This window comes from Pelobates fuscus, chromosome 13 (genome assembly GCF_036172605.1).
Source record: "Pelobates fuscus isolate aPelFus1 chromosome 13, aPelFus1.pri, whole genome shotgun sequence".
NCBI classification, from domain to species: Eukaryota; Metazoa; Chordata; class Amphibia; order Anura; family Pelobatidae; genus Pelobates; species Pelobates fuscus.
Window position 1 is genome coordinate 103,797,656 of NC_086329.1, and position 26,406 is coordinate 103,824,061.

Consider the following 26,406-nt stretch of genomic DNA (forward strand, 5'->3'; position numbering starts at 1 on the left):
ATAATATATATCACACCTCACATGAATGACAGTGCTTTGAGGGAGTATACAAAAATAGTTTGCACGTTTTTCCCAGGGCAAGCAAAATGTGAACACAATTATAGGCCAACACCTTCAAATTACAGTTTATAAAACCTTTACACCTGTAATTTCCCTTTGAAGGCACATGTAGGATACAGACTTTTGGAGAAGGGTTACGATTGGTTTTCCAAATTGAGCACTTTGTTTACAAACATTCGGATTTATTTTTTAATCAAGGACTTGGACTACAATTCCCATCATTCATCTTGCATAGACACCTGCAGGCTGCCTGCATATTTCTGAGTGCACTTAAAACACAAACTGTCAAATTAAAGCATATTTCTTACATTTTGTCCAATTGAGAGACATCCATTTGAATAAAATCCGGTAATGACTGGGGGTCAAGCAAAATTAGTAGCAGTAAACTACTTTGGTGAATTTATTATGGTGAAAAAGATTGACACTAAAGAGATAAAAAAAATTCCAGTCCCCATATTCTCTGGCCAAGGATCCTTTAAAAAAAAAAATTAAAATCAGTGAGACATGGAACGCTGAATAGTTTTAGATAAAGCACACATTTAAATAGTGCGTTGTAAGCCCAGTAATCACTACAGTGTGCTGCAGTAGTTATGGTGCCAGGAGTCCGTAGGTGCAGTCGGACTGTAATCCAACAAACTGTTTATGAACTTTGTCAGGCGCCTGTGATCCCTCTAGTCGCCACTATCAACTGATGAATACTATGATTTGGCATGATAAGGTTAGTATAAACTGATTTATGACAGCAACGATCACTGGCAGGGCGTTGGGCGCCTGACACAGCAAGGTGAGTTTCGAACCATTTCTAAATGATAAGAGAGAGTCCAGGGAATCACAGCACCATAACCACTACAGTGTGCTTAAAGCGCCCTTTTACTTTATTGCAAGCAAATAAATCCTTTGTGTTTTTTGTTTTTTTTTAACACACAAAAGTTTTTCGACCTTGGACTTTTCCCGTTTCCTGCTGTAATAATCGCGTCTCGCAGAACACGGGCTGGAAACCCCGGCTATTTACTTTTTCTATAGCTGGACTCTGGTCAAAAGGAAACTGTACAATGCCTTCCGACCCCATAACCCGTCAACGCCCTCCACAGGTTCTACGTTACTCGAGTGTTGGAAGGAATTTCGCCTTCTTAAAAATCCCCCAAACCCATCACGTTTCATGTTAACCCTTGGTAGGGTATGATTCAAAATTGGGTCAAAAAAATGTGAAAACAAGGTGAACGTAACTGTATTAACGAGGTGCGCATCAATTAGTTACAGAATTTGGTAGATTATAATTGAAAATCAAGCAAAGAACGTTCTTCGGCACAACAGCAAATACAAGAATCTGATTTATTTTCGTTCACAGAATGTCGAGTAGTTGTTACAGTAAACAGATTCAAGACCAAGGGTTTTTTTTTTTTTTTTATAAACATATTAAAAAATGACTTCAATAGAGATTTTACTGCAGGTCAGATTAGGGGCTGTCAATGTGCAGATCTAAAACTAATTACAAACTCTAAGTCTCACTATCCTGGATTGCTGGTGTTGTAGTCGATATGTGCGTATTCACTTTACAGAATGGACAGTTTGAGAGTATGTAGGTATAAAACTGTATAATACAAGTAAAATATTATAAAATAGAGGCAGCACTAAAATTAAAAGGAGCAGATTATGAATGCTGCATTTAATATATTATTTTTTATCACAGCAGAACACTTGTCTTTTGATTACACTCTCAGGGTGTAAGAGGCGTAAAACACTATCTTATTAGCATAATGCTCGTTAAATCACTAGAACCACTTACTAACAAAGTGCAACTTAAACAACTTGTGATTTTAGGGAAGGGAAGTCTAGTTTTGTCCTGACACGAGGAATAGGATGTGGGTACGAAGACTACTTACAGGAAGGCAGAGACACCTAGAGGCAGTAAATGGTAATACATATTGGCAAACCGTGATAGCACTAGTGGGAGCATCGCATATTACACAGAACAAGACCGAGTAGTTTTTTTTTACTACATAGCGAATTCTCAGGAATGCAAAGTGAGTTTCAGATTTTAGTTATAACAGTGCAAGAGAAAACATAGCTGAAATCCCCGATAAATTCTTCACAATTTCTGCCCTAGTGAATACACTCCTTCAGTCTGCGGCCGTGGACTGGTCTGTGGAGCTAACCAGAGAGACCCTCTCCCCCCAGATCACTGTAAGACTACTGTAAGCGGTCAGATTACACCGACACGCAGCTCAGTGGATGAAAACATGTGCAGTGCAGGTGTTAAAACAGCTGCTCTCATCATTTTCTGTCCACAGTTTATGTACACGCAATCTTACATTGATTAACCCCTTAAGGACCAAACTTCTGGAATAAAATGGAATCATGACATGTCACACATGTCATGTGTCCTTAAGGGGTTAAAGGGAGTTAGCACAGGGACTGTTTCAGCCTCGGGACCCTGTACTTGTAATGGTTATAATCTCAAAACCTAGCATTAAAAGGACACACCAAACACATCATGATTATTATTATTATTATTATTGCCATTTATATAGCGCCAACAGATTCCGTAGCGCTTTACAATATTATATGATTACAGATTATTTTAGCAGTTCTGATGCTAGGAGGCTGTGGATGCGGTCCCGCTGGCTTTTGTCAAACAGTTTTTAAAGATTTTGGGAAAGAAAAACAAAAAAATTGAGGATTCCCTGCCCTCTTGTCCTATTGAGGAAATCTTGCATCTCCATTAACAAAATGTTTGCACAACCCCTAGCACAGTATGTGCTTACACCAAGCAACGAGTCTTAGACCTCACAGCAGCGCAAGATTTGGGTGAAAACCAGGATTCTTTAAAAATCAAAACTGAATTGGTTTGATGTACTGTATTCTGTACAATAAGCTGTAGCAGTTATTGGCCTTGTAACGTTACTTTAAATAGATTTGCTATAAATAAAGCTACAAACTGCGGTCGCCCTCTGCTGGCTACTTATGTAAACAGTTGGTCCCAGCTAACAAGGCACAGGGATAAGGTGAATAAACCGAAACAAAAAGATTATAAAGCACGTTTTCGATTCTGTGTATAAACACTGTATTTACATTATATTCCAATTAAAACATTCTTCTGAATGTTAACTTCCAGAGAGTCCCACTGATGTTAGTTCATAAAATATTAAACAATACTAAAATAGGAAGATGTCATCACGTTTCCCGTTATGTAATATGACAAATATGTTATTTAAAATAGTCCACGATAAAAGTTATTGTAAAAGCTAATAGAACAGTCCAGCGTAATTCAGTGTCAACCGATTCACAGTCGCCGCTGGCTGTGGTTTCAAGTCTAAGAAGATGGCGTGCAATCAGACGCTCAGAGAATTCTGGGAATCAGTATGTGGCCTCATCCATATTGTCATCGCTGTCACCGCCAAACTCCTCGCCATTGTCGAAGTAAGACATGATGTAATCGGTCTCCTGGGAACAAACAGACATTTTAGATGATTATTTCTCTTCAGTATATATAAAGGAGGAACCTATGACAAGAGATATGAAAATTGTTGCTGCAAAACACTTGCAGAAACATTGTAACAAGATGACTTAAGACAAGGTGCAGCAACAACTAAAGAAAGTTAATATAAACAGAGCCCCAGGGCCTGATGGTATACACAATTCAGGTGACTTGTAGAGATTGGAGGTCCACTTTCCTTTGACATTTTTTTCACCAATTTGCCATTTGTGATTTGACATTAGTGGTGGCAGCTTAGCCCTACCAGTGGCTTCCATGATCACAAACTCTAGGAACCTCTGGGACATCTATCTATGGGTGGCCATTTGTACTCCCCAAAAATGGATTTCTCACCTCCTCGTGTTCCTCTTCATCATATTCTTCCTCCTCTTCCTCTTTTTCTTCTTCCTCTTCTTTATTCTCCTCTTCCTCGGAGGAGCTTACCTCTTCTTCTTTCTTTTCAAGATTCTGTGGATTACGCAACAGACAGATTAGCTTTAATGAACGTATTCTACAAGGAATAGAAACAACACAGGAGGTGGAATCCACGTCCTCACGGAGACCGTAAACAGACATACATTCATCAACTGCACACAGACACTACAGTAGTGGTACCATGACCACCTCAAAACACTGATTAGGGGGCTCCCTAGAACACGATACTGGTGGAAGCTGAGGCAGAAAATTATTTCTGAGATCTGCAGGGAGTGAAATAAAGATTGCATGACAGTATACTCAAAAAACACCTGACAACAAGGCGGAGATGTAATATTCCCACAATAGTCCATCACAAAAGTAGTAGCGGCATTGAAAGTCCCACTCCCTTGTAAATGCCAACAGTGACGATGGTGGTGGGAAGAATTCTTAGTGTTTTGTGAAAGACATGTGTTCATCTTTTACCAGAAATACCTATAGAAGATGATGATTAAATGATTTGAGATTATTCACAGGTTCTGAATAATTAGCACACAATGGGAAACGGCTTTAGAATAAACCGAAGGTGTGAGTTTAGAAGTACGCTTATAAGCAGATTTAGGAATTTGTGATTAATCTGCGGGTATATTTGGGAGAATGTAAAGAGGTTTTACTTGCACAGCAGACATTTTTGCAAAAACTAGGCATCTGTACATACCCCAAACAAATCTTACATATGCAGGGCTGGCAAGGAAACATGTTAAACCAACAACACAGTTGTATATTATAATCATAATCGAGAATCTAAAGACGAAATTAGTAGCCAACAGAAGAAAAAAGCCAAGGTGCATTGTGAGAATTAACTTCTAAGCAATGGATACAGTTGTGTAAGGGCAGCAAAATATTGTAGGAAATCTAACAGTGAAACTAAAGACATGTTTAATAGAGTGTATTTTACTTTTATGTTTAGATTATAAATTGATTCTGTTCAAATTTATCGTATTCAATAAACAAGGGGAGCAGGGAAAATACTAAAAATGTAAATAACAATAAAACCCCCAACTCCCAAATAGGTAATGTAAAAGATATTACTATTATTAAGGTAAGACTCGCTGTACCAGCTATATATTCTTGGTCTCGGGTTGTCTGGCAGCTGCTAGTAGGGAATATGATGAGATGTAAAGGTATTGTGTGATGACAAGACGTAACGCCTAATGATATAGTAATCATAGCTGCCAGGAGGAGGTGTGGGGGAAGTGACAGCGAAAGAGAATGCAGAATGTTTATTGTCGGATTACGCTTCTGATGTGCTGCTGGGGTTACAGCGTGCGCACACAGACATTCAGATACTTACACGTGTGAAATGGATACAAACACACTGCAATGGGCACATCTGCATATGGATTATATACAGGATCGAGAAGGGGAATCTGTGCATTATGGGAAAATATTGTCACTGGGGGAGACATTGTGATCAAAGCACAATTGTGTCTCAAGAGATGCTTTACCTTTAAAAAAAACGCATCAATGTTATTTCCTTTATGTTACAATTTTAAAAAGGTTTATGTAATTATTCAAATATAAAAAAACCCAAAAAAAAACCACGTAATTTATTAAATAAATTTTCGGATGGTTTGTGGGCCTTTACGGTACCCATCCCCACTGCATTTTAGCAAATCACATTTTGAACAGGTTAGCATGAATAGGTGATAATGGTCACCTGCAGTCCGGCCCCCACTGGAGGTGTGGCTAAAGCAGAGATTACACACTTCTTTGTAGCCTTACCAACAATGGGAGCTGTGATAGGCTGAAAAAAGTCCACTGACATTCTCAGCCAATCACAGCTGCCCACTGCTGCCTATGCTAATGCTTCCTTTTTTAGCTCAAGCAGCAGAGAGGATGATGGGCTGCTGGGAACTCTCTTTTTACATCCAAACATTAAAACCGCTAAAATAGAAGGTGAGTGCCAGGGGACTCCACACACTCCAACCACTATAATGAGATGTAGTTATGGTGCCTACAATGTACCTTTAAATATTCTTTCACAAAGTCTGTCAGACGTCTTGTGATGAATGGAAATTGTTCTGATATTTAAATCTCCTGGCTGCCATGGCAACAGACTGGGTGCTCTACACCCCCCTCCATGAGATCTAATATCAGAGGAGAGGGGAGCGTAGAGGCAGCTCTGGTAGGTTTGTTTTATTTATCTATTTAAACTCTGGCTGCAGGAGCCGGGTACGTTAAAAGCCCCTACCTGTATCTGTGATTAGTGCGGCACTAGAGCTCTGAGCTATACAGCAGATACTGGTCTCCTGAGTGTGTTTAGAACTCTGGAGGGTAACTCTCGTCAGTATTACCCAGGCGTGACGGTGCATTGCTGCGATGTAGATACACTTGGCTAATAATGATGGGAGTGAAGCACTCATCTCATATAATATCATATAATATCCCCCCTGTAGTGCACAAAGGCAAAGAGGACATTATTTCCCAGAGAGTGACTGGGTGCAGGGTTAGGCCGCCATAAGGAACGTTGCAGGTTGCAGAAATCATGTTTAACCCTGAAATAAGACATTCTCCAGGCACTCAAGGTGTTCAAGCCGCAGGCAGCTTTAATAGGAGCGGCAACGTTTCGACCTGCTAGGAGGTCTTTGTCAAGCTTCAGTACCTTTATTCAGGGGATATATATTTTTTTATTCAAGACCCTCCAAGGAGAACTTATTGCCTTAGAGAGAGCCGATGCTTTGTGGCCCACCTGGAGGTCTAAGACGGCCACTCTCTAGGCCCGACCACCTCTAGAGTCTGAAATATCCCTCCCTTGGGTTTTCTCCAAGGACTGGCAAGGGTTAACCCAGCCCAAGCCAACCTACTCATGGAGACCGTTTCATCGAGATGGAACAGAATCTAAGATGGACCACCCCTTTCCGCATCCTCCACACGGACTAAACCAGACAGACTATTCTAGCTTTCAGTTGTTGTATCGTCATTTCACTCGGATCCTGATGAAGCTGAAAGACGTGTTCATTGTAGTAAGTTAGAATGCTCAATATCTGTCCAGGAACGAAGATACTCACCGCTATGCATGGATGGCTAGGAGAATATAAGCATCCTATAGAAAGCATGCAGGCAGCCCAAAAAGCTACATGGACTACATGGCTAGCAACATAACCAGAATTACAGATTGCAGGAAGGCAGAGCCAATGGTCACCAGGTACCATAACGGAGCAGCATTGCGGTTGTGTAGCCTTGGGTTCCTTGAACCTTTGACCTTTCCTTTATCATTAGTGCCTAGTGGGCAATGTTTTTTTTATTTAGTTTTTTAAGTGAAGAAGGCAGAGTCTGCTAATTGGTGTTTAGGCCCCTGAGTGTGACACTGGCCCTTGAGGGTCCAGACTGGTTTGTAAGTGAGATCCCAACAATACAGAGGAAATCAGAGAAAGAGGAATACCATGGATGGCTACGGTGGCATGCCAGTTAGACTGCGTATCAGCAAGCATGGCTATCAGACAACAGACTCACCTCCAACTTCTTAATAATCTCCTCTTTATCCAAAGGAACTCTCTGCTTGTGTTTAGGGAGAATGACCGAGGCCTCTACAGGACATTAAGGGAAAAGTGAAAGATTACAACACTAGAGCTTCACATTTTAAACCTAAATTTCTCTTACTGAGGTCACAGGTACAGGTTAACATGATGCCTGGAAACTTCTAAGGACCAATGACAAGCCAGGCATGTTCTGATATAATACAGCTATATGGATTACGTCTAGCAATTACATCACATTTCTGCAGGTAGAAACCGCGTGGCACTGCTCCCCAGCAGAGGAGGTACACTCTGAGACCGTAGCAAACAGAGCACAAAAATAGGGATAGATAGTGTAGAAAGAGATTGTAAAATACAAAAATAAAAAGATGGTAGGGAAAAATACACTGCTCTATAGCAGCATTTAATATGTACAGCAAACCTCACCTCCCTTTGTGACATTGAGGGGAGAGAGGGGGAAGCAGGACATTTTGTGAGTCAGCAAGGTCCGCTCATCAGAACTTGCTATCTCCCAGAATCATAAATCCTAATGTTCCATCATTGAAATAGAATTCTGAACACAGAAAGGGATCCTGCTGATTCATGTCTCGGAAGATTTCTTTTGTTAAGGACTGTCAGTAAAAAGATGCATGTATTACGCCAATGTGACAGCTCCTTGATGGGAATTACCAGCACTTATAGAAATCTAGAGCCGTAATCATAAGTTTTTTTTTTGGTGGGGTTATAAATAAGTCCGTATTACCAGTGTGTATTGCCTTCATGGTGCCACTAGGTGGCGATCTAGCCAAGCATTCAAGGTGCTAATGTCCAATACATCCACAAGGTCTTGGGACAGGGCTGCAATACAGTTATCCTGTATCTAGTGTTAAACTACAACTCCCAGTATGCACAAACAGCCAATGGTTTATAGCAAAGAAACAAGAACCCAGGGTCAAAATCAAGCTCAGCAGCTAAACAAACTTCCCAATCATTAGTTACACCCAAGGCTCAGTGAATTATGAGATTAAAGGGACACTATAGTCACCTGAGCAACTTTAGCTTAATGAAGCAGTTTTGGTGTATAGAACATGCCCCTGCAGCCTCACTGCTCAGTCCTCTGCCATTTAGGAGTTAAATCCCTTTGTTTATGAACCCTAGTCACGCCTCCCTGCATGTGACTTGCACAGCCTTCCATAAACACTTCCTGTAAAGAGAGCCCTATTTAGGATTTCTTTATTGCAAGTTCTGTTTAATTAAGATTTTCTTATCCCCTGCTATGTTAATAGCTCTCTAGACCCTGCAAGAGCCTCCTCTATGTGATTAAAGTTCAATTTAGAGATTGAGATACAATTATTTAAGGTAAATTACATCTGTTTGAAAGTGAAACCAGTTTTTTTTTTCATGCAGGCTCTGTCAATCATAGCCAGGGGAGGTGTGGCTAGGGCTGCATAAACAGAAACAAAGTGATTTAACTCCTAAATGACAGGGAATTGAGCAGTGAAATTGGAGGGGAATGATCTATACACTAAAACTGCTTTATTTAGCTAAAGTAATTTAGGGGACTATAGTGTTCCTTTAACCCTTTCTCGCAGGGCGCTTAATGGATTATAAATTTCACTCATTCATGATGACGAGGAGCACATGAAAAGCACTTCCCAGCAAAATGCAGAATTAATGAACTACCAGATATGTCAATGATTAAAGGGACACTCCAGACCCCTATAACACTTTAGCTTGCAGAGATGCTTTATATGTGATGAGTTTGTCTTCCTTTTTTCATTTTACAAAAGGTTCAGCTTTCAATGGAAATTGATACCTTGATAAATTAACCTGGATACACCCCCACAGCTCTCGATAAGCCCGTTATTTACTGCTTTTTTTTTTAACTCAGTGGAGATAAACTCAAGAGACAAACAACCTGCCTTGCCAAGACTTCTCATTGAGATGCATTGGGAAGTCTGTGATTGGACAGTCACAGAAAGTCTGGGCGGGGTTAGAAGGGGAGGGTTTGCAAAGGCTGCAGACAAAAAAAACTGCAGCTTTTGCAAGCTATTTTTAGATATAACTTCAATGAAAAAAAAAATGCTTAATTAAATTAATGGGAGTGTCATTTTTGATAATTAGAATTCTATTTGACAGCATGTAAATGCTACATACTGCACGGCAGCAATGTGTGATGTCCATCAATATATATGAGTGAAATGTGTCCAGGGTTTGTTATGTCATCTACATCACCAAATCTAACATTGTATAATGCAATCATTTCCCAGAATTCTTACTATTAAACTCCGTGCTTCCACAAAAACAGCGAGCCTGCACCCAATGATAGACTATTTACTCAGCTGTAACCCCAACTCCTGGACCCCTTTATTAAAGGGTTATAGCAAAAAGTCTGTCAGTAAATGACAGCTGCGTGAGCCAATCAGAAGGCTTCATTTTTGAATATTTTAAGACTCCTGTTAACATGGACGGCGCACATTGGAAAGGCTCATTCTGATTGGTCAGGTCCATGTCAGGGAGGAGCAGGGCAGACCTAGATCTCAATGGTGTCAGAAAATAGTAAGACACGAGGAACATGTCAGGTTCACCCTTCCCAATATGGAGAATAGTCACCGGGCCAGACACTTACTCTCTTTCTTGATCTTCCTTACTTTGATCTTCAATTCACGAGGAAGGAGTTTCCAGTCTGGAAGAGAAATATTAATGTGAAGTAGTGTCTTTAGGTAGGATGAAAAGCAGGGCTCCTCATTGTAGTGGGTCTCTCTCCTTCCAATACCTTCCGTTAATCCATTTAACTATGTATCTATCCATTACAAAAGGGATTACTCCCAAGCTTCCGGACACTTTATAGATACAAGTGACCTTTCTAGACCTCACGAGATAACGAACGCGGCGTTATACAATACATGTTTTCTGAGACGCCGCCTAAATGTTTCTATTGCTTCCCTGGTAAGACAGGTATCTTCTTAAAGCACAGCTGTCAAACTTGTCAATAATTGTTTTATGTGAAACGCGTCAGGTATGGTCTAATATTCTCCTGTCTGCTTAGCAAAAATTTATTTTTTTATTAAATTTCCTGGTAATTGTAAATTTTGTACACTTTACTAAAAAAAAAAAAAAATATGTAAAAAATGTGCAATCTGGAAAAAAGTATCGAGAAACCTTTTTCTTCAATATAAAGAAATGGCAAATTAATGACTTATTTTCCTAGCAATAAGGTGATGGCATGTCAAAGTAATTCCTTTCAAATTCTGGTGCTAGGACGTAAGGATGAGTTACGCTTGACTCTTCAATCATCCCTTCAGGAAAACTCAGCAGGACTTGCTGTTAATTTGCATGAGATAACATTGCTGGTTTGATCTACATAACCCGAGACATTTATTGTGTTCTGGTGAATAGAGGGGGCCTTAGAACAGAACGGAGTCTTTGAAAGACGCACAGAGTGCTCAGATCTGTATAGCACAAAAAAAATAAAAAAAATGGGCCTAGATGCAAGACAGCTTACCGGGATGCCAGTCGATTGCGTTGTCCACAGGTCCAGACGTCTGATATTTATCAGAGTACCGCTCCACATCTGAGTGAAAAAGAGGATAAAAATAGAAGTTGCTGCGTGCGTCACCAAGAGGCGAGATCAATATAGCACGGAGAGCGAAGGTAGCAGCTAGCAAGCAGGGAACAGTCAACACTTATAGCAACAGTCACTGGTGAAATGTGTCACAGATTGAGTGCGTAAGGAAATTTTCACAGCTCGGCAAAAACACACACACACACCTTCATACCCCCAGCTGATTTCATCATAAAATAAAACGCTATCTCTAGGGATTAAAGGGATGGAAAGCAGCTTTGCAAAGATAACGATTTATTCACATGAATTCAGAGTAATCTGATACAGACAAGAACAGTCTGGGTTGTTTTTTTAAGTGTGCAAATAGACAAACATTTTTAATTTGGATGCACTTTTTTGATCAGTTGAAGAGCACGTTATAGCTAATGACACAGCCCTTTTTAAAGCAACAGAATCAAAGACTGACTTCCAAGTTCCCATGGTGCACGCATGGTACCCCCATAGCCCCCTCCCCTCGCCAGCAAAACGAAAATATCTTTATGAAAAATTCATATTGATTGTGTTGGAATTTCAGATTAGAGGGGTGGGCCCTATAAAAGTGTGAAATAAATCTGAGGGACAGATGAGGGGATAACCCTAAGTAAATGAGTACAGAGAAATAGGAGAGCAGTTCTGTCCCTATATAATATCGGAGAAAATCTCAGAAATTGGTAAATAAAATTGATCCTTTATTAGTTAAATACTAAACACACGCACTGAAAATAACACAATCAGTGGTCATCGCTGCCTCAGTGCTGGATAACTGAGGTAGAAACAAATGACTCAAACTTCACAGTACTAAGTGAGGAATATGTACAAACGGGGAGTGAGGGAGACAAAGGGTATATATACATAAGACAAAAAACTAGGGCACAAGTCACCAAAAATGGCGAAGTGGAGGGGTCCCTAAACCAGTTTACAAAGTGTACTGGACTGGTAAGTCTAAACCTGAAAGTAATAGAGTAGCTAGTGGTCAGTCACTCATATTGCTTATAGTCTAAACCTCTTGGTCTAAATACATTTAGTACACCTTGTGATGCCGAAAGCTCAAATACTAGCTAGAGTGGCTAATATGTATACATAGTATCTACGCCTTCTGGTTTAGTCAGTGGCACACCCGAGCGTCAGGACAATGATTTGCACTGTATAGATTGCTCTGATCGCAAAAGTCTGCAGGATGTTGATACTGTTTAAGGTATCAAGGTACGTCCCTAAGCAAGGGTGCTGTGTACACTGTATGCTGTGTGTGAACCAGAAAGTGACACAGTAACTTAACGTCAGAGCAATCTATACAGTGCAAATCATTGTCCTGACGCTCGGGTGTGCCACTGACTAAACCAGAAGGCGTAGATACTATGTATACATATTAGCCACTCTAGCTAGTATTTGAGCTTTCGGCATCACAAGGTGTACTAAATGTATTTAGACCAAGAGGTTTAGACTATAAGAAATATGAGTGACTGACCACTAGCTACTCTATTACTTTCAGGTTTAGACTTACCAGTCCAGTACACTTTGTAAACTGGTTTAGGGACCCCTCCACTTCGCCATTTTTGGTGACTTGTGCCCTAGTTTTTTGTCTTATGTATATATACCCTTTGTCTCCCTCACTCCCCGTTTGTACATATTCCTCACTTAGTACTGTGAAGTTTGAGTCATTTGTTTCTACCTCAGTTATCCAGCACTGAGGCAGCGATGACCACTGATTGTGTTATTTTCAGTGCGTGTGTTTAGTATTTAACTAATAAAGGATCAATTTTATTTACCAATTTCTGAGATTTTCTCCGATATTATATAGGGACAGAACTGCTCTCCTATTTCTGTGTTGGAATTTCAGTCAAAAGATTTACTGAGACAAAGCAGGGACTATTTTGTTGCAGTATTTTTCTTACGCCTGACAATTTTAGATACTGGGCGGAGCTATCCATCTAGAAGTGTCAATCTCCCAGTGACAGCTGCAGAGATATTAGATGTATCTATGGATGATCCCACGGTCTTTAGAGATCCTCTATAGCAGGGTGGGCAAACTGCGGCCCTCCAGATGTTTTGGACTACATCTCCCATAATGCTCTTAGGGCCATAATGCTAGCAAAGCATCAAGGGAGATGCATCTGGAGGGCCGCAGATTGCCCACCCCTGCTCTATAGAGAGAGTACAGCAGTGATGTTGGCTCCTGGTGCTGAAGGACCAGGAGCTGAAGAGGACTGGCTTAAAGAAAATGGCTGCACCAGCAAGGAGCATGTTCAGGTAAGTAAATCTCACCTTTGCCTTCTCCTCCCCCCGGCCACTGGACCACCCGTGGTGATGTCACCATCGGGGGTCTTGGCAAATTATGCAAAGACCCCACATGGTGACAGTGATGCTTTAAAGAGAGATTGGAGATTTTAATATTGATTGGCTGAATCCTAAAAATAATAGTTCTTGCACGCTGTTTAAGACTTTGCAGCTAACGCAATGAATCTCCTCCCCAACTCGCATAAACATTAAAAGCCATAACCATACCCTGCTCGATTGGATTCTCTCCACTTCTCCCGATAGAATCCAGGAGGTGTTCTCCCAAACAGTTTCAGTGATTACTGCTTAGTGTACTGCGTGCACAAAATAAAGGCTACTAAATCCTCTCCCAAGGTTAAAATCACCAGGTCCTTCAAAAAATGTAATCCTGAATCCTTTCTAAATGACATCAAGAACCTCCCATGGCACAGATTAAACATCATCCCAGATCTAGAATGTGCTGTTCAATTCTGTTCAATTCTTTCAGTCTGAACTCCTTTGCATGCCCCGCTGGGTAAGAGGAGAGTAAAAGGGGCACATATGAACTGGATCACAGCTGGCCTCATCCAAATGTACCAGTTTAGGGATTCATTGTGGTCAAAGTTTAAGCGTACTGGCTCTATGAATAATCACTGTGCGCATAGACAATGGCGAAATATATGGACAAAACAAACAAAATTGGCCAAGGCCCAATATTTCTGTGAAAATCTGAATAACATATCAAACCCTAGAAACTTTTGGAAAGTCATAAATAAATTACAAACTCCCCCAATCCACTCCCAGCCCTCCACTGTCAAAGTGGATAACCAAACCCTGCAACTCCACTTAGATGTAGAAAATGCCTTTAACAATTATTTTGTCGGATGCTCTACTGCCCTCATTGCCAAGCTAATAAATGACACGCATCCTGAAACAACAAATGTAAATCAGGCCCCACTACATTTGCAGAGACCCAATATAGACAAGTTAAATTTTAGACCTGTACCTATTAGTGGCATTAAGTAACACCTTAATAATCTAAAAATGAAAAAACAGTCTGGACCTGACCAAATCCCAGCAATGCTGTTGAAGCTTAGTGCGCTGGCAATTGCTAAACCTGTCACAACCCTAATTAACGAATCCTCGGTGTCTGGATACATACCCAAACTTTGGAAGACTGCAAGAGTAGTGCTTATCCATAAAAGTAGTGACACTACTTTGGTTTCTAACTATCGCCCAATATCATTGCTCCCGGTATTGTAAAAAAATCTTAGAAAAATGTGTCCATACGCAACTATGTGAGTATTACCAACAATCAAACTATCTGACCCCTGATCAATCGGGCTTTCGCCAGAATCACTCCACTACAACTGCCCTCTTAAAAGTTTGCAATGACATCCAAACTGGCATGGAACAAGGAGACCTAACTGGAGCTATTTTCCTTGATTTTGCTAAGGCCTTTGACACAGTAGACGACAACATTCTACTGCACAAACTCAAAAACGTAGGTATTGGTGATTATCTGCTAACCTGGTTTCGATCATATGTATCGGATCGCTCGCAATATGTGTCCATTTCTGACAGCGACTCCCTCCCTCTTCCAGTGATATGTGTTCCCCATTCTCGGCCCACTACTATTCACATTTTTTATAAATTATCTGCCTAATGTCTGCAAATCCTCAAATGTACACAAGACCAGTTTACAGAGGTAGAAAAGTGGATCGCCAAAAACAAACTCTTCCTAAACACTGACAAAACTGTCACAATGATCTTTGGAACAGTACCTAAAGTACCTAAAGTACACAAATTACACAATTCCCACCTATCAATCAAAACAAAATCAAATGGCACACTGACCGCAGTCCACTCTTTCAAATACCTGGGTATGATGTTAGACCCCAATCTATCTTTTGGCCTCCACATAGAAAAGCTTGCATCTAAACTTTATCCAAAACTAGGTGCCCTGTACAGAAACAAATCCTGCCTAAGCCTAAAGGAAAAGATTGTACAGCAAATTCTGCTGCCAATCATTGATTATGGGGATGTAGTATACGCACCTGCACCGCAAACCCACCTTAATAAACTGAACACATTGTATAACTCATTCTGCCGATTTGTGCTACAATGTAATTACAGGACCCACCATTGTGACATGCTAAAAGAACTAAACTGGCTGTCACTGGAATCCATCATCTTTCCAGCCATGTGTTTAAGAGTTTTTCTGGGAAGGTCCCACCCTACCTGAGCAGAATGCTCTCCTCGGCTGTTCCCACCTCCTATAACCTCCGATCCAGTACCAGCACTTTATTTAGTCTACCTCAATACAAAAAGAAAGCATCTCGATCCTCCTTCTCCTACAGAGCGCCGCAATTATGGAACGACCTCCCGCACAATTTCAAATCTTCACAAGCCTAAAGTTCTTTCAGAGATCCCTCTCTACATACCTCAAAACAGAATGTACCTGTCATGGTTGATTATATATTTCCTACCTGCTCTGTGTTAAATTTGTATATATTGTGTATTAATATTGGTTTTGTATTTTATTGTACCCTAATGTATCAATGCAATGTTTTGTGGACCCAGGACATACTTGAAAACGAGAGAAATCTCAATGTATCCATCCTGGCAAAATATTTTATAAATAAATAAAGGGACACTATGGCCACCGGTAAAACTTTAATGCATTTGAACGTCTTGATTAATGTGCTGTGAATATTTACATTTGATAAGAAAGACTTTCAGGAGTGATGGGGCATGGCTAAGGAGACAGGCTCATGGTGCTGCATTCTACAAATATTTTGTGCTAAAACTATAAAGATTTAAGCAATGCAACAATGACACCATGTTAATGAGGCCAAAATCAAATGCATTCATGTTGTACTGGCGCCCAGTGTCCCCAAGTTAAAAAGATAAAAATGAATAAGAATTACATATATTCAGTCAAAGTGACTCCATTTTCAGTATTTCAAAAAGCAATAATAATCTTTAAGAAATACTGATACTGACTGCATAGGAAATTCATTGAAATCCCAACGCAACCCAAAGATTTCAGAAGACCAGCCCCAGCACTCACAAGTGATGGCTGTGGGATTCAGGCATGATCTCAATCACTGCGAGACGTGATCTGTGGAGGCTCCCGCTGTCTCGCGGGATCCTCCATAACATCGTGTGCATGCGTGAGAATACAGCACTGAGGAGGCACATGACAAATTAACCTCCAGGCGCAAAGTAGAAGGTGGCAGCAACTGAAAGGGGCAGCTTGGGGTTAGTAAATCTACCTTTCACTGCACCCACGGTCTCCAGAACCTAAACAGTCCCAGGACCACCAACCTGAGCGCTATTTGGAGGGTAGATCAAGGAGGTGATGAGGCGACCAGTGACACCAGGGACTTGAAGGAGTGGAGCTCTGAGAAGCCATTAATGGAGACTGGGACTTAGTAACAAACAGTCTGTAACTCTGCGTCGATTTGGAGGATGGTTGCAGCCCGGTTACATTTTAAATCAGTGAATACTCGGGTTAGACACCTCCAATACGAGCGTTTTTTAACAACTTGCTCCCAAGTATGGTAAAACCCACAACATTACACAATCTTACTACAATATTTAGCAGAGATTGGCAGTTAAATGGCTACATAATAAATGTGAAAAAACCCGTAGGTAAATAGCCTGCAATGTCTACTTTATATAAAAATATACTTTTGTGCAGCAATTTTGTTTTCTGTGACGGATATTAAGCTTACAAGACAAACCCCAAATTCTAAATTCGCTCCAAGTTAAAAGTTGATTTTACTGTTTGCATTTAGTGACCTTTGGCTACCAAAAATAAACTGAAATCCGAGACATATGATGCACTCTGTAAATCAGGGCTAATTAATTCATTTATTTTGAATTACTTTTCTTAAGTTGCACTAATTATGAGCACATTCTTATTGCCGAAGCTGTGAAAACATTTCTGGGATTTATTTGTTGCATTTCTGTGCATTTATTTACAATAAATAAGAATTTATATATGTCATATGAAATTGGTACAATAAATAAGAAAAATGTAAATTGCAGTTGAACACACACAGCGCAAACATTGGTTGTGTCCTTACAGGGACACTATGGTCACCAGAACAGCTAAAACGTAATGTAATTGTTCTGGTGTCTATAACCTGTCCCTGCAGGCCTTTTAATGTAAACACTGCCTTGTATTGTACGCTCAATAGCCCCACACTGCTTTCCTATGGGAAAACATTGGATTGGCTGAGACCATTTAATTTGACGATCTCAGCAACGGAGGTGAAGCGGGGCTAGCCACAACAAGAGTGGTGCCGCATGGGGGAAAAAAAAAAAAAAAGGTAAGACACATTTTCAAAAGGAGGCAAGGGGGGCCTAGACAGTTATTTTAACACAATCACGTTAGGAATACATGTTTGTGTTCCTAACACTATAGTGTATTTCTAAGTGAAAAACCAACAAATGATGCTTGGTCCTAGAGGGGTTATTGAGTAATATTAAGAGTAGTTGTCTGTATAAATAAGCAAAGCAAAATACATTGAGTCGAATGTTCTCCTTCCTGCAGTCCTTTTATTTCAGTATAGTTTGTTAGCACATCAGTTCAATGATTGAATTACAATTGAAGGTGTGTAAATAATAAATACATACCTTTCTTTGGCGCAGCCGGTTTGATGAAATAAGGGAGATTTTTCATTGCACCCCGTAGCTCCTGTTTCAGCGCCAGCATATACTCTACTTCTTCTCCTGTCTGTAGCGGGATGGGCTTGTAATCTAAGGACTGGGCAAGAGAACAGAAACAGAGAGATTCCTGATGGACAGGTATTTACATCCGAGGTTTCAAACTGGAAACTTGAGAGAATGTAATCATTTTAATACTATTAAACATGGCGTGGAATAATTTGATCACGTAGGTGTGACTCATTACACCTACACAAAATTATCTGCAACCCTCCTGAAAACCATACAACATTGCGTGCTCCTCACCTGGCATAGACTTCCACTCCTGCTGGCTTTGTCATTGGACGAGAGGTTTTGGGCAGGTGGATACGATCCTTAAGTTATCCTTATGGCCCTACAAGTGGGGAGTTGAAATACCACTGCAAGCCGTTTTACCGAGAGCTGGTTATAGCTCTGAAAAACGTGAGTTGGCAATTTTTAGTTCTATGTTGTCTATAGTCCATAGACTTACAATACTGCACTATTGGTCACCTGTTTTCTCTTTTGCATATGCCACTGAGGTGTGATACCACTCTGGAGACATCTTAATCAACATTTGAATACTTTTAAAACCTCACAAGGACATTTTTAATCTTTTACTTGGTACCACAATATTGCATTTATTTTGGCCCCACCTGTATCCTTTGTTCTGTTTGTTCAATTTATCCTTGAAGGTTTTGAGGGTTACCTTCCTATTCAGGTGTGCAGCCCCCTTCTGATCAGTTATTGTAGCGCTGTTCCACCCTTGCTGTTTTGTGTTCTATACCATAACATTATAGATGCAGTTATAATACACTCTGTGCAGGGAGACAGGAGACCTCCTTACACCATAACCTTATAGCTGCAGTTATAATACACTCTGTGCAGGGAGACAGGGGACCTCCTTACACCATAACTGTGGCAAACCTAGCCACTTCTGGACTATAATGTAGAAAGGTTGTCTGTAGGCTGTATTGTGTGCTGTGTAAATTCTGCTGTGTGTATACTGTACTATGGTGGTTCGCATGCTGGCAGCCGTAAGCTACCAGCATGCAGAACACTTCGTTCGACGGACAGCGGCTATCCGGGCTGTTCGTTAAACGAATCCGGACTCCCCTGATAGACCACACTCTTAGAGGCGTGTGGCGCTTGTTAACCGATTGCAACAATGTTGCAATCGGTAATTAGAGGCCCTCCTAGGTGGCCGTCGTTCGACTACCGACCATGCGGCATTCGGCCATCTTGGATTCGCCATTCTTCAGCGGTGTTTGGTCATCGAGCGCCTGGAACTGAAATCGGCTACTCGACGGCACGAACACCGCTGGCCTTCCAGGCCGTTCGGGAGTCCGGTGTCCAGTAAGAACGTTCCCCTAAGTACAATCGACAGATTGAGGGGAACTTCCATATATAACTTTATTTGGTGCGGCGTTCGGTTATTTCAGCTGGGAGCTGAGCGGTATTCTCTCAAAAGATGCGCTCAGATCCCAGCTATCTACCGATCGTTCGGTCAGGTCAAAATACTGAATAAAACACAAAAACTGTATTTTATTGTAAATTGTCGGTTTTGCTGCACGAGGGGATAACCCACTTAATCGTCCATTTTAGTGGGAGTATCCCTCTCGTGCAGCAAGGCCTGTTGGAAGAATTATATGGCATGCTGGGATAAAACCCCTGGAACCTCTGTAAGAAAACCCCTTGCATGGGGAACTGTATAAATATGCAGCTTGTGAATAAAGCCAGTCAGTTGACTCCCATACTGTGTTTCGTCCGGTTATTGGGAGGATTGGGGATATTGCCGTGCTTCCTGACGCTGACTGTGGATCTACTCTTAATACCAGCGAAGATCGTGGATTTTACTATTGCACTCCGCTACAATAACCTTATAGCTGCAGTTATAATACACTGTGTGCGGGGAGACAGGGGACCTCCTTACACCATATCCTTATAGCTGCAGTTATAATACACTGTGTGCGGGGAGACAGGGGATCTCCTTACACCATAACCTTATAGCTGCAGTTATAATACACTGTGTGCAGGGAGACAGGGGATCTCCTTACACCATAACCTTATAGCTGCAGTTATAATACACTGTGTGCGGGGAGACAGGGGATCTCCTTACACTATATCCTTATGGCTGCAGTTATAATACACTGTGTGTGGGGAGACAGGGGACCTCATTACACCATAACCTTGTAGCAGTTATAAAACAATGTGTGCAGGGAGACAGAATACCTCCTTACACAATAACCGTATAGCTGCAGTTCTAATATGTAGCTGCAGTTATAATACACTGTGTGCGTGGAGACAGGAGACCTCCTTACACCATAACCTTATAGCTGCAGTTATAATACACTGTGTGCGGGGAGACAGGGGACCTCCTTACACCATAACCTTGTAGCAGTTATAAAACAATGTGTGCAGGGAGACAGGATACCTCCTTACACAATAACCGTATAGCTGCAGTTCTAATATGGCATTGGGCTGTGCTAAAAATTGCATTTATTCCTATGTGATCGGTTGAATTTTAACATGTGTATGTGAAGTGTATGCAGCATTCGCCTGATTGTTCGGTAAAATCACTCCATTATGCGATTGAAACTACCGAACAATCAGACCACCCCAGGAGTAAGTGTGCCTCCAATTACCATTCACAACAATGTTGCAAGCGGTTAATTGGCAGTTCGTGTAGTGGATTTTTTGTTCTCTGGGTGGCCGCCATTCGGGAGATGAACACGTGGCGGCGGCCATTTTAAACTCCCGAACAGCAGTGTTTTGCTGTCAAGTGCCTGGAACCCAAATCGGACACTCGGTTAGGCAAACACCGCTGAGACCTCCATACTGCCGCCAATTCGTGTACAAACTAACAAGGGGATTTACCCGAAACCTCCCCAGCACTCCTAACATAAGCCATTCATGTGTTTCATTCCCTTTTCTGTGACCGACCGCAGGGCCAAAATATATGGAACACTTTTCGGCTGTTAAACCCAGCGCGGTCGGTCTTTTTAGTACATAAATTTCCCAAACCCTTGGTCCAATCTGGGTGATTTTTGGATATCTGTCTCACCCAGATCAGGGCTACCAGGCGATGTAACATTTAAAGGGGTACCCCTATACCTGCCTGAAAGCAATTGTCAGGTTTATGCACAATACTCATGGCTGTTTTCTTTGGCTTCTTTTACTTAGAGTAAATAGTACTTGCCATCATATGGACCATATCTTTGACATTAAAAGAGCACTTAAAGCACAATAAACATTACTGCCCACTGTAGTGGTTATGGAGTGGCATGCTTCTGGTGCCATCCCCCAGTCTGTGCCAAACTGTTTTCGAGTGGTATCATGTGGATGTGACATTACTGCGTTAAATGTATCATAACCATCTACCGTATATACTCGAGTACAAGCCGACCCGAATATACCCTAATTTTTATTTATTTTTTTTAAATTCTTTATTTATTATAAGGTTACAATATCACATGCATCAGTAACATTTTCCGACATAAACCATCAGGAGTACATCAAGGCAGGCATAAGAAGGTATAGGTTGCTTATAAGTACAGTAGTAATAAAACACAACCTGTTGCGCTAGGTATGATAGGTTGCGCTACCGCCCCGACGTACCACTCAGGTTCAGGGTGCTCCACCTTAATTTTTTAATAAATGTAAAATAAGAAAAAAGGAAAGAAAGAGACTTGATTGGTCCCATCACTTGATACGAGTTAGCCAGGATAACATGATGACGGCATCTGTTGGGCCTTGTGGTACTCAAATATACTTCCCCACTCCGACCTTGAGTATAAGGCAGCCTCAATAAGGGTGCGGTCTAACCATATTAATCCCCGGCAGTAGTAGCTCTCTGGAGGCAGGGTGAGGAATGTGCCGTCAGATAGTAGGGGGTAGAGGGACCATGCAGAGTCAATAGTGAAAAAATAGTGATAGAAAGTAGAAGAGAAAAAGATTGAGATGGTGAGAGGGCGAATATACCCTAATTTTACCCCAAAAAACTGGGAAAACTTATTGACTCTAGTATAAGACTAGGGTGGGAAATGCAGCAGCTACTGGTACATTTATAAATAAAATTAGATCCTAAAAAAATTACATTAATTGAATATTTATTTACAGTGTGTGTATAATGAATGCAGTGTGTGTATGAATGCAGAGTGTGTGTATGAGTGCAGTGTGTGTATGAGTGCAGTGTGTGTGTATGAATGCAGAGAGTGTGTGTATGAGTGCAGTGTGTGTATGAGTGCAGTGCGTGTGTGTGTATGAATCGTGTGTGTGTGTGTGTGTGTATGAATGCAGTGTGTGTGTGAATGGGATGCAGAGTGTGATGCAGAGCCTTGGTGGGGTGTGGGCATTTTTATTATTATTTTTTAATTATTATAATTGTATTCATTTTTTTTGTTATATTAATATTTTTTTATTTTATTATTTTTTTTTTATTATTATTAATGTTTTATTATTTAAATTTTTTTTTTTTTTGTCCCCCCTCCCTGCTCTCAGGTGGTTTGGTGGTCCAGTGGTGTGCACTGTGTAGGAGGGGGGCTGGCAGGAAGCTGTTACTTACCTTTCCTGCAGCTCCTGTCAGCTCCCTTCTCCTCCGGTCCGGTCTGGTCAGCTCCCCTGTCAGCTCCCAGTGTAAGACTTGCGAGAGCCGCCCTATGACCCCGCGGCTCTCGCGAGACTTACACTGGGAGCTGACCGGACCGGCGCGGAGGAGAAGGGAGCTGACAGGAGCTGCAGGAGAGGTAAGTAAACGCTTCCTGCGAGCCCCCAGTCTGTATTATGGCAATGTAAATTGCCATTATACAGACAGTGACTCGAGTATAAGTCGAGTTGGGGTTTTTCAGCACAAAAAATGTGCTGAAAAACTCGACTTATACTCGAGTATATACGGTATATTTGGGCACAGCTAATGCAGAGGTCGGAGAGTGTGCCCGCTCACACCATAGCGACTACAATGGACCTAATTGGTTATAGTGCTTAATGTTTCCTAAAAACATGAAATGAGAAACAAAGTGTCTACTTACTGGGAATAAAAGAGGAGGCTGCAGGGTTGGTGGAGGCAAGGACTCCCCTCGGGTGATCCCTATGGCCTCCACATTAAATGTCATCTGGCCCCGACCACCACCTCCACCTCTGCCCCTTCCAGACATTTTTTACAGGATCTGGGACACTGCACAAAACCTACTCCCTAGAGGAATAAAAAGAAAGAAAGTTATAGAATTATCAATTCAGAACCAACACAGGCAAAGATGTCTATAAATAGTATAACGTTACCTACCAACTGGACATTCTATTTACTCTATACCTGAGATTACCAATACGGACAATATAAGTGGACATTCTATTTACTCTATACCTGAGATTACCAATACGGACAATATAAGTGGACATTCTATTTACTCTATACCTGAGATTACCAATACGGACAATATAAGTGGACATTCTATTTACTCTATACCTGAGATTACCAATACGGACAATATAACTGGACATTCTATTTACTCTATACCTGAGATTACCAATACGGACAATATAACTGGACATTCTATTTACTCTATACCTGAGATTACCAATATGGACAATATAAGTGGACATTCTATTTACTCTATACCTGAGATTACCAATACGGACAATATAAGTGGACATTCTATTTACTCTATACCTGAGATTACCAATCCGGACAATATAACTGGACATTCTATTTACTCTATACCTGAGATTACCAATACGGACAATATAAGTGGACATTCTATTTACTCTATACCTGAGATTACCAATACGGACAATATAAGTGGACATTCTATTTACTCTATACCTGAGATTACCAATACGGACAATATAAGTGGACATTCTATTTACTCTATACCTGAGATTACCAATACGGACAATATAAGTGGACATTCTATTTACTCTATACCTGAGATTACCAATACGGACAATATAAGTGGACATTCTATTTACTCTATACCTGAGATTACCAATACGGACAATATAAGTGGACATTCTATTTACTCTATACCTGAGATTACCAATACGGACAATATAAGTGGACATTCTATTTACTCTATACCTGAGATTACCAATACGGACAATATAAGTGGACATTCTATTTACTCTATACCTGAGATTACCAATACGGACAATATAAGTGGACATTCTATTTACTCTATACCTGAGATTACCAATACGGACAATATAAGTGGACATTCTATTTACTCTATACCTGAGATTTACCAATACGGACAATATAAGTGGACATTCTATTTACTCTATACCTGAGATTACCAATACGGACAATATAAGTGGACATTCTATTTACTCTATACCTGAGATTACCAATACGGATAATATAAGTGGACATTCTATTTACTCTATACCTGAGATTACCAATACGGACAATATAAGTGGACATTCTATTTACTCTATACCTGAGATTACCAATACGGACAATATAAGTGGACATTCTATTTACTCTATCCCTGAGATTACCAATACGGACAATATAAGTGGACATTCTATTTACTCTATCCCTGAGATTACCAATACGGACAATATAAGTGGACATTCTATTTACTCTATACCTGAGATTACCAATACGGACAATATAAGTGGACATTCTATTTACTCTATACCTGAGATTACCAATACGGACAATATAAGTGGACATTCTATTTACTCTATACCTGAGATTACCAATACGGACAATATAACTGGACATTCTATTTACTCTATACCTGAGATTACCAATACGGACAATATAACTGGACATTCTATTTACTCTATACCTGAGATTACCAATACGGACAATATAAGTGGACATTCTATTTACTCTATACCTGAGATTACCAATACGGACAATATAAGTGGACATTCTATTTACTCTATACCTGAGATTACCAATACGGACAATATAAGTGGACATTCTATTTACTCTATACCTGAGATTACCAATACGGACAATATAAGTGGACATTCTATTTACTCTATACCTGAGATTACCAATCCGGACAATATAACTGGACTTTCTATTTACTCTATACCTGAGATTACCAATACGGACAATATAAGTGGACATTCTATTTACTCTATACCTGAGATTACCAATACGGACAATATAACTGGACATTCTATTTACTCTATACCTGAGATTACCAATACGGACAATATAAGTGGACATTCTATTTACTCTATCCCTGAGATTACCAATACGGACAATATAACTGGACATTCTATTTACTCTATCCCTGAGATTACCAATACGGACAATATAACTGGACATTCTATTTACTCTATACCTGAGATTACCAATACGGATAATATTGATTGCCCAAATGGATAGTAATGATTTCGAAGCCAATAAAAACAATCTAGCATATTGAAAAGGGACAGCGAGACTTGTATTACTGTAAACGTAATTTTATGTTTCCAAAACTTATATGAACATACCTTTATTACACAAATATATCATTTTACTTTATGTAGTGAAAAAATATTCTGCAATGCTAAGCAACAGATATGTGTCCAAGTCTAATAAAATTCTGATATGGCACGTACTCAATGGGAAATCTATATTTAAAGGGACAATATAGCCACCAGAACAACTATTATTATTATTATTACTGGTATTTATATAGCGCCAGCATATTCCGTGGCGCTTTACAATATTATCAAAGGGGGAGATTTAACAATAAATTAGACAATTACAAAAACTTACAGGAACCATAGGTTAAAGAGGACCCTGCTCAAACAAGCTTACAGTCTATATGAGGTGGGGCGTAAAACCCAACAGGACAGGAGATAGCAACCAAACAAGGTAGAGTGAAACAGAGCTGGAGGAGAGAGCAAGAGACAGGTATGTGAGGTAGAGGTTACTCGGGGAGGCCATAAGCTTTCCTAAAGAGATGGGGCTTGAGGCACATTTTAAATGATTGAAGACTAGGGGAGAGTCTGATGGCAGTAGGCAGGCTATTCCATAGGAAACAGTAGTAAAGGGTCAGTGCTGATAGAACAAACTGGGAAAAGTGAAATTAAGGCAGCTTTCCTCCAAAAGGAAGGGAATCCCTTTATCCCTATAGCAGGGAGGCAAGTCCAAAATATAAAAAGTGTAGAGGATTAGCGCCACTCTAAAAAGACACTGGTGAGAATACTATAACCAACATAAGATACCTTAAATAGGTCTACAATAGATAGATACACTTAAAAAATGGCATAGAATAAGAGACCTTAAATACGAATATATATAAAATAAGATAAATAGAAAAATAAAAAATAAAATAGAAAATGAATATATTTCAAAGGAAAGGAGCCACCCGTGAGAAGTCCTGCAAGCGTGAGCTGAATGGGAGGCTCAAATGTGAGGCCAGAATCAAGTATGACGCCAAGAC

General features: G+C 40.4%; 1 protein-coding gene across 2 annotated transcripts in view; it reads right to left on the reverse strand.

The window, feature by feature from the left end:
• Nucleotides 1-2,631: 2,631 nt before the first annotated feature.
• The window catches only part of POLR3GL (RNA polymerase III subunit GL), a 56,937-nt gene continuing 33,162 nt past the window's right edge, over nucleotides 2,632-26,406 (reverse strand). For both annotated transcript variants that reach the window (XM_063440229.1, XM_063440230.1), the window contains exons 3-9: nucleotides 23,047-23,210; nucleotides 17,972-18,101; nucleotides 10,973-11,041; nucleotides 10,097-10,153; nucleotides 7,466-7,539; nucleotides 3,890-4,003; nucleotides 2,632-3,504 (exon numbers count right to left, since the gene is read on the reverse strand). In XM_063440229.1, coding sequence (XP_063296299.1) covers nucleotides 3,418-3,504; nucleotides 3,890-4,003; nucleotides 7,466-7,539; nucleotides 10,097-10,153; nucleotides 10,973-11,041; nucleotides 17,972-18,101; nucleotides 23,047-23,172 — 657 coding nt within the window. In that variant the 5' untranslated portion in view covers nucleotides 23,173-23,210 and the 3' untranslated portion in view covers nucleotides 2,632-3,417. The remainder of the gene's footprint in view (nucleotides 3,505-3,889; nucleotides 4,004-7,465; nucleotides 7,540-10,096; nucleotides 10,154-10,972; nucleotides 11,042-17,971; nucleotides 18,102-23,046; nucleotides 23,211-26,406) is intronic.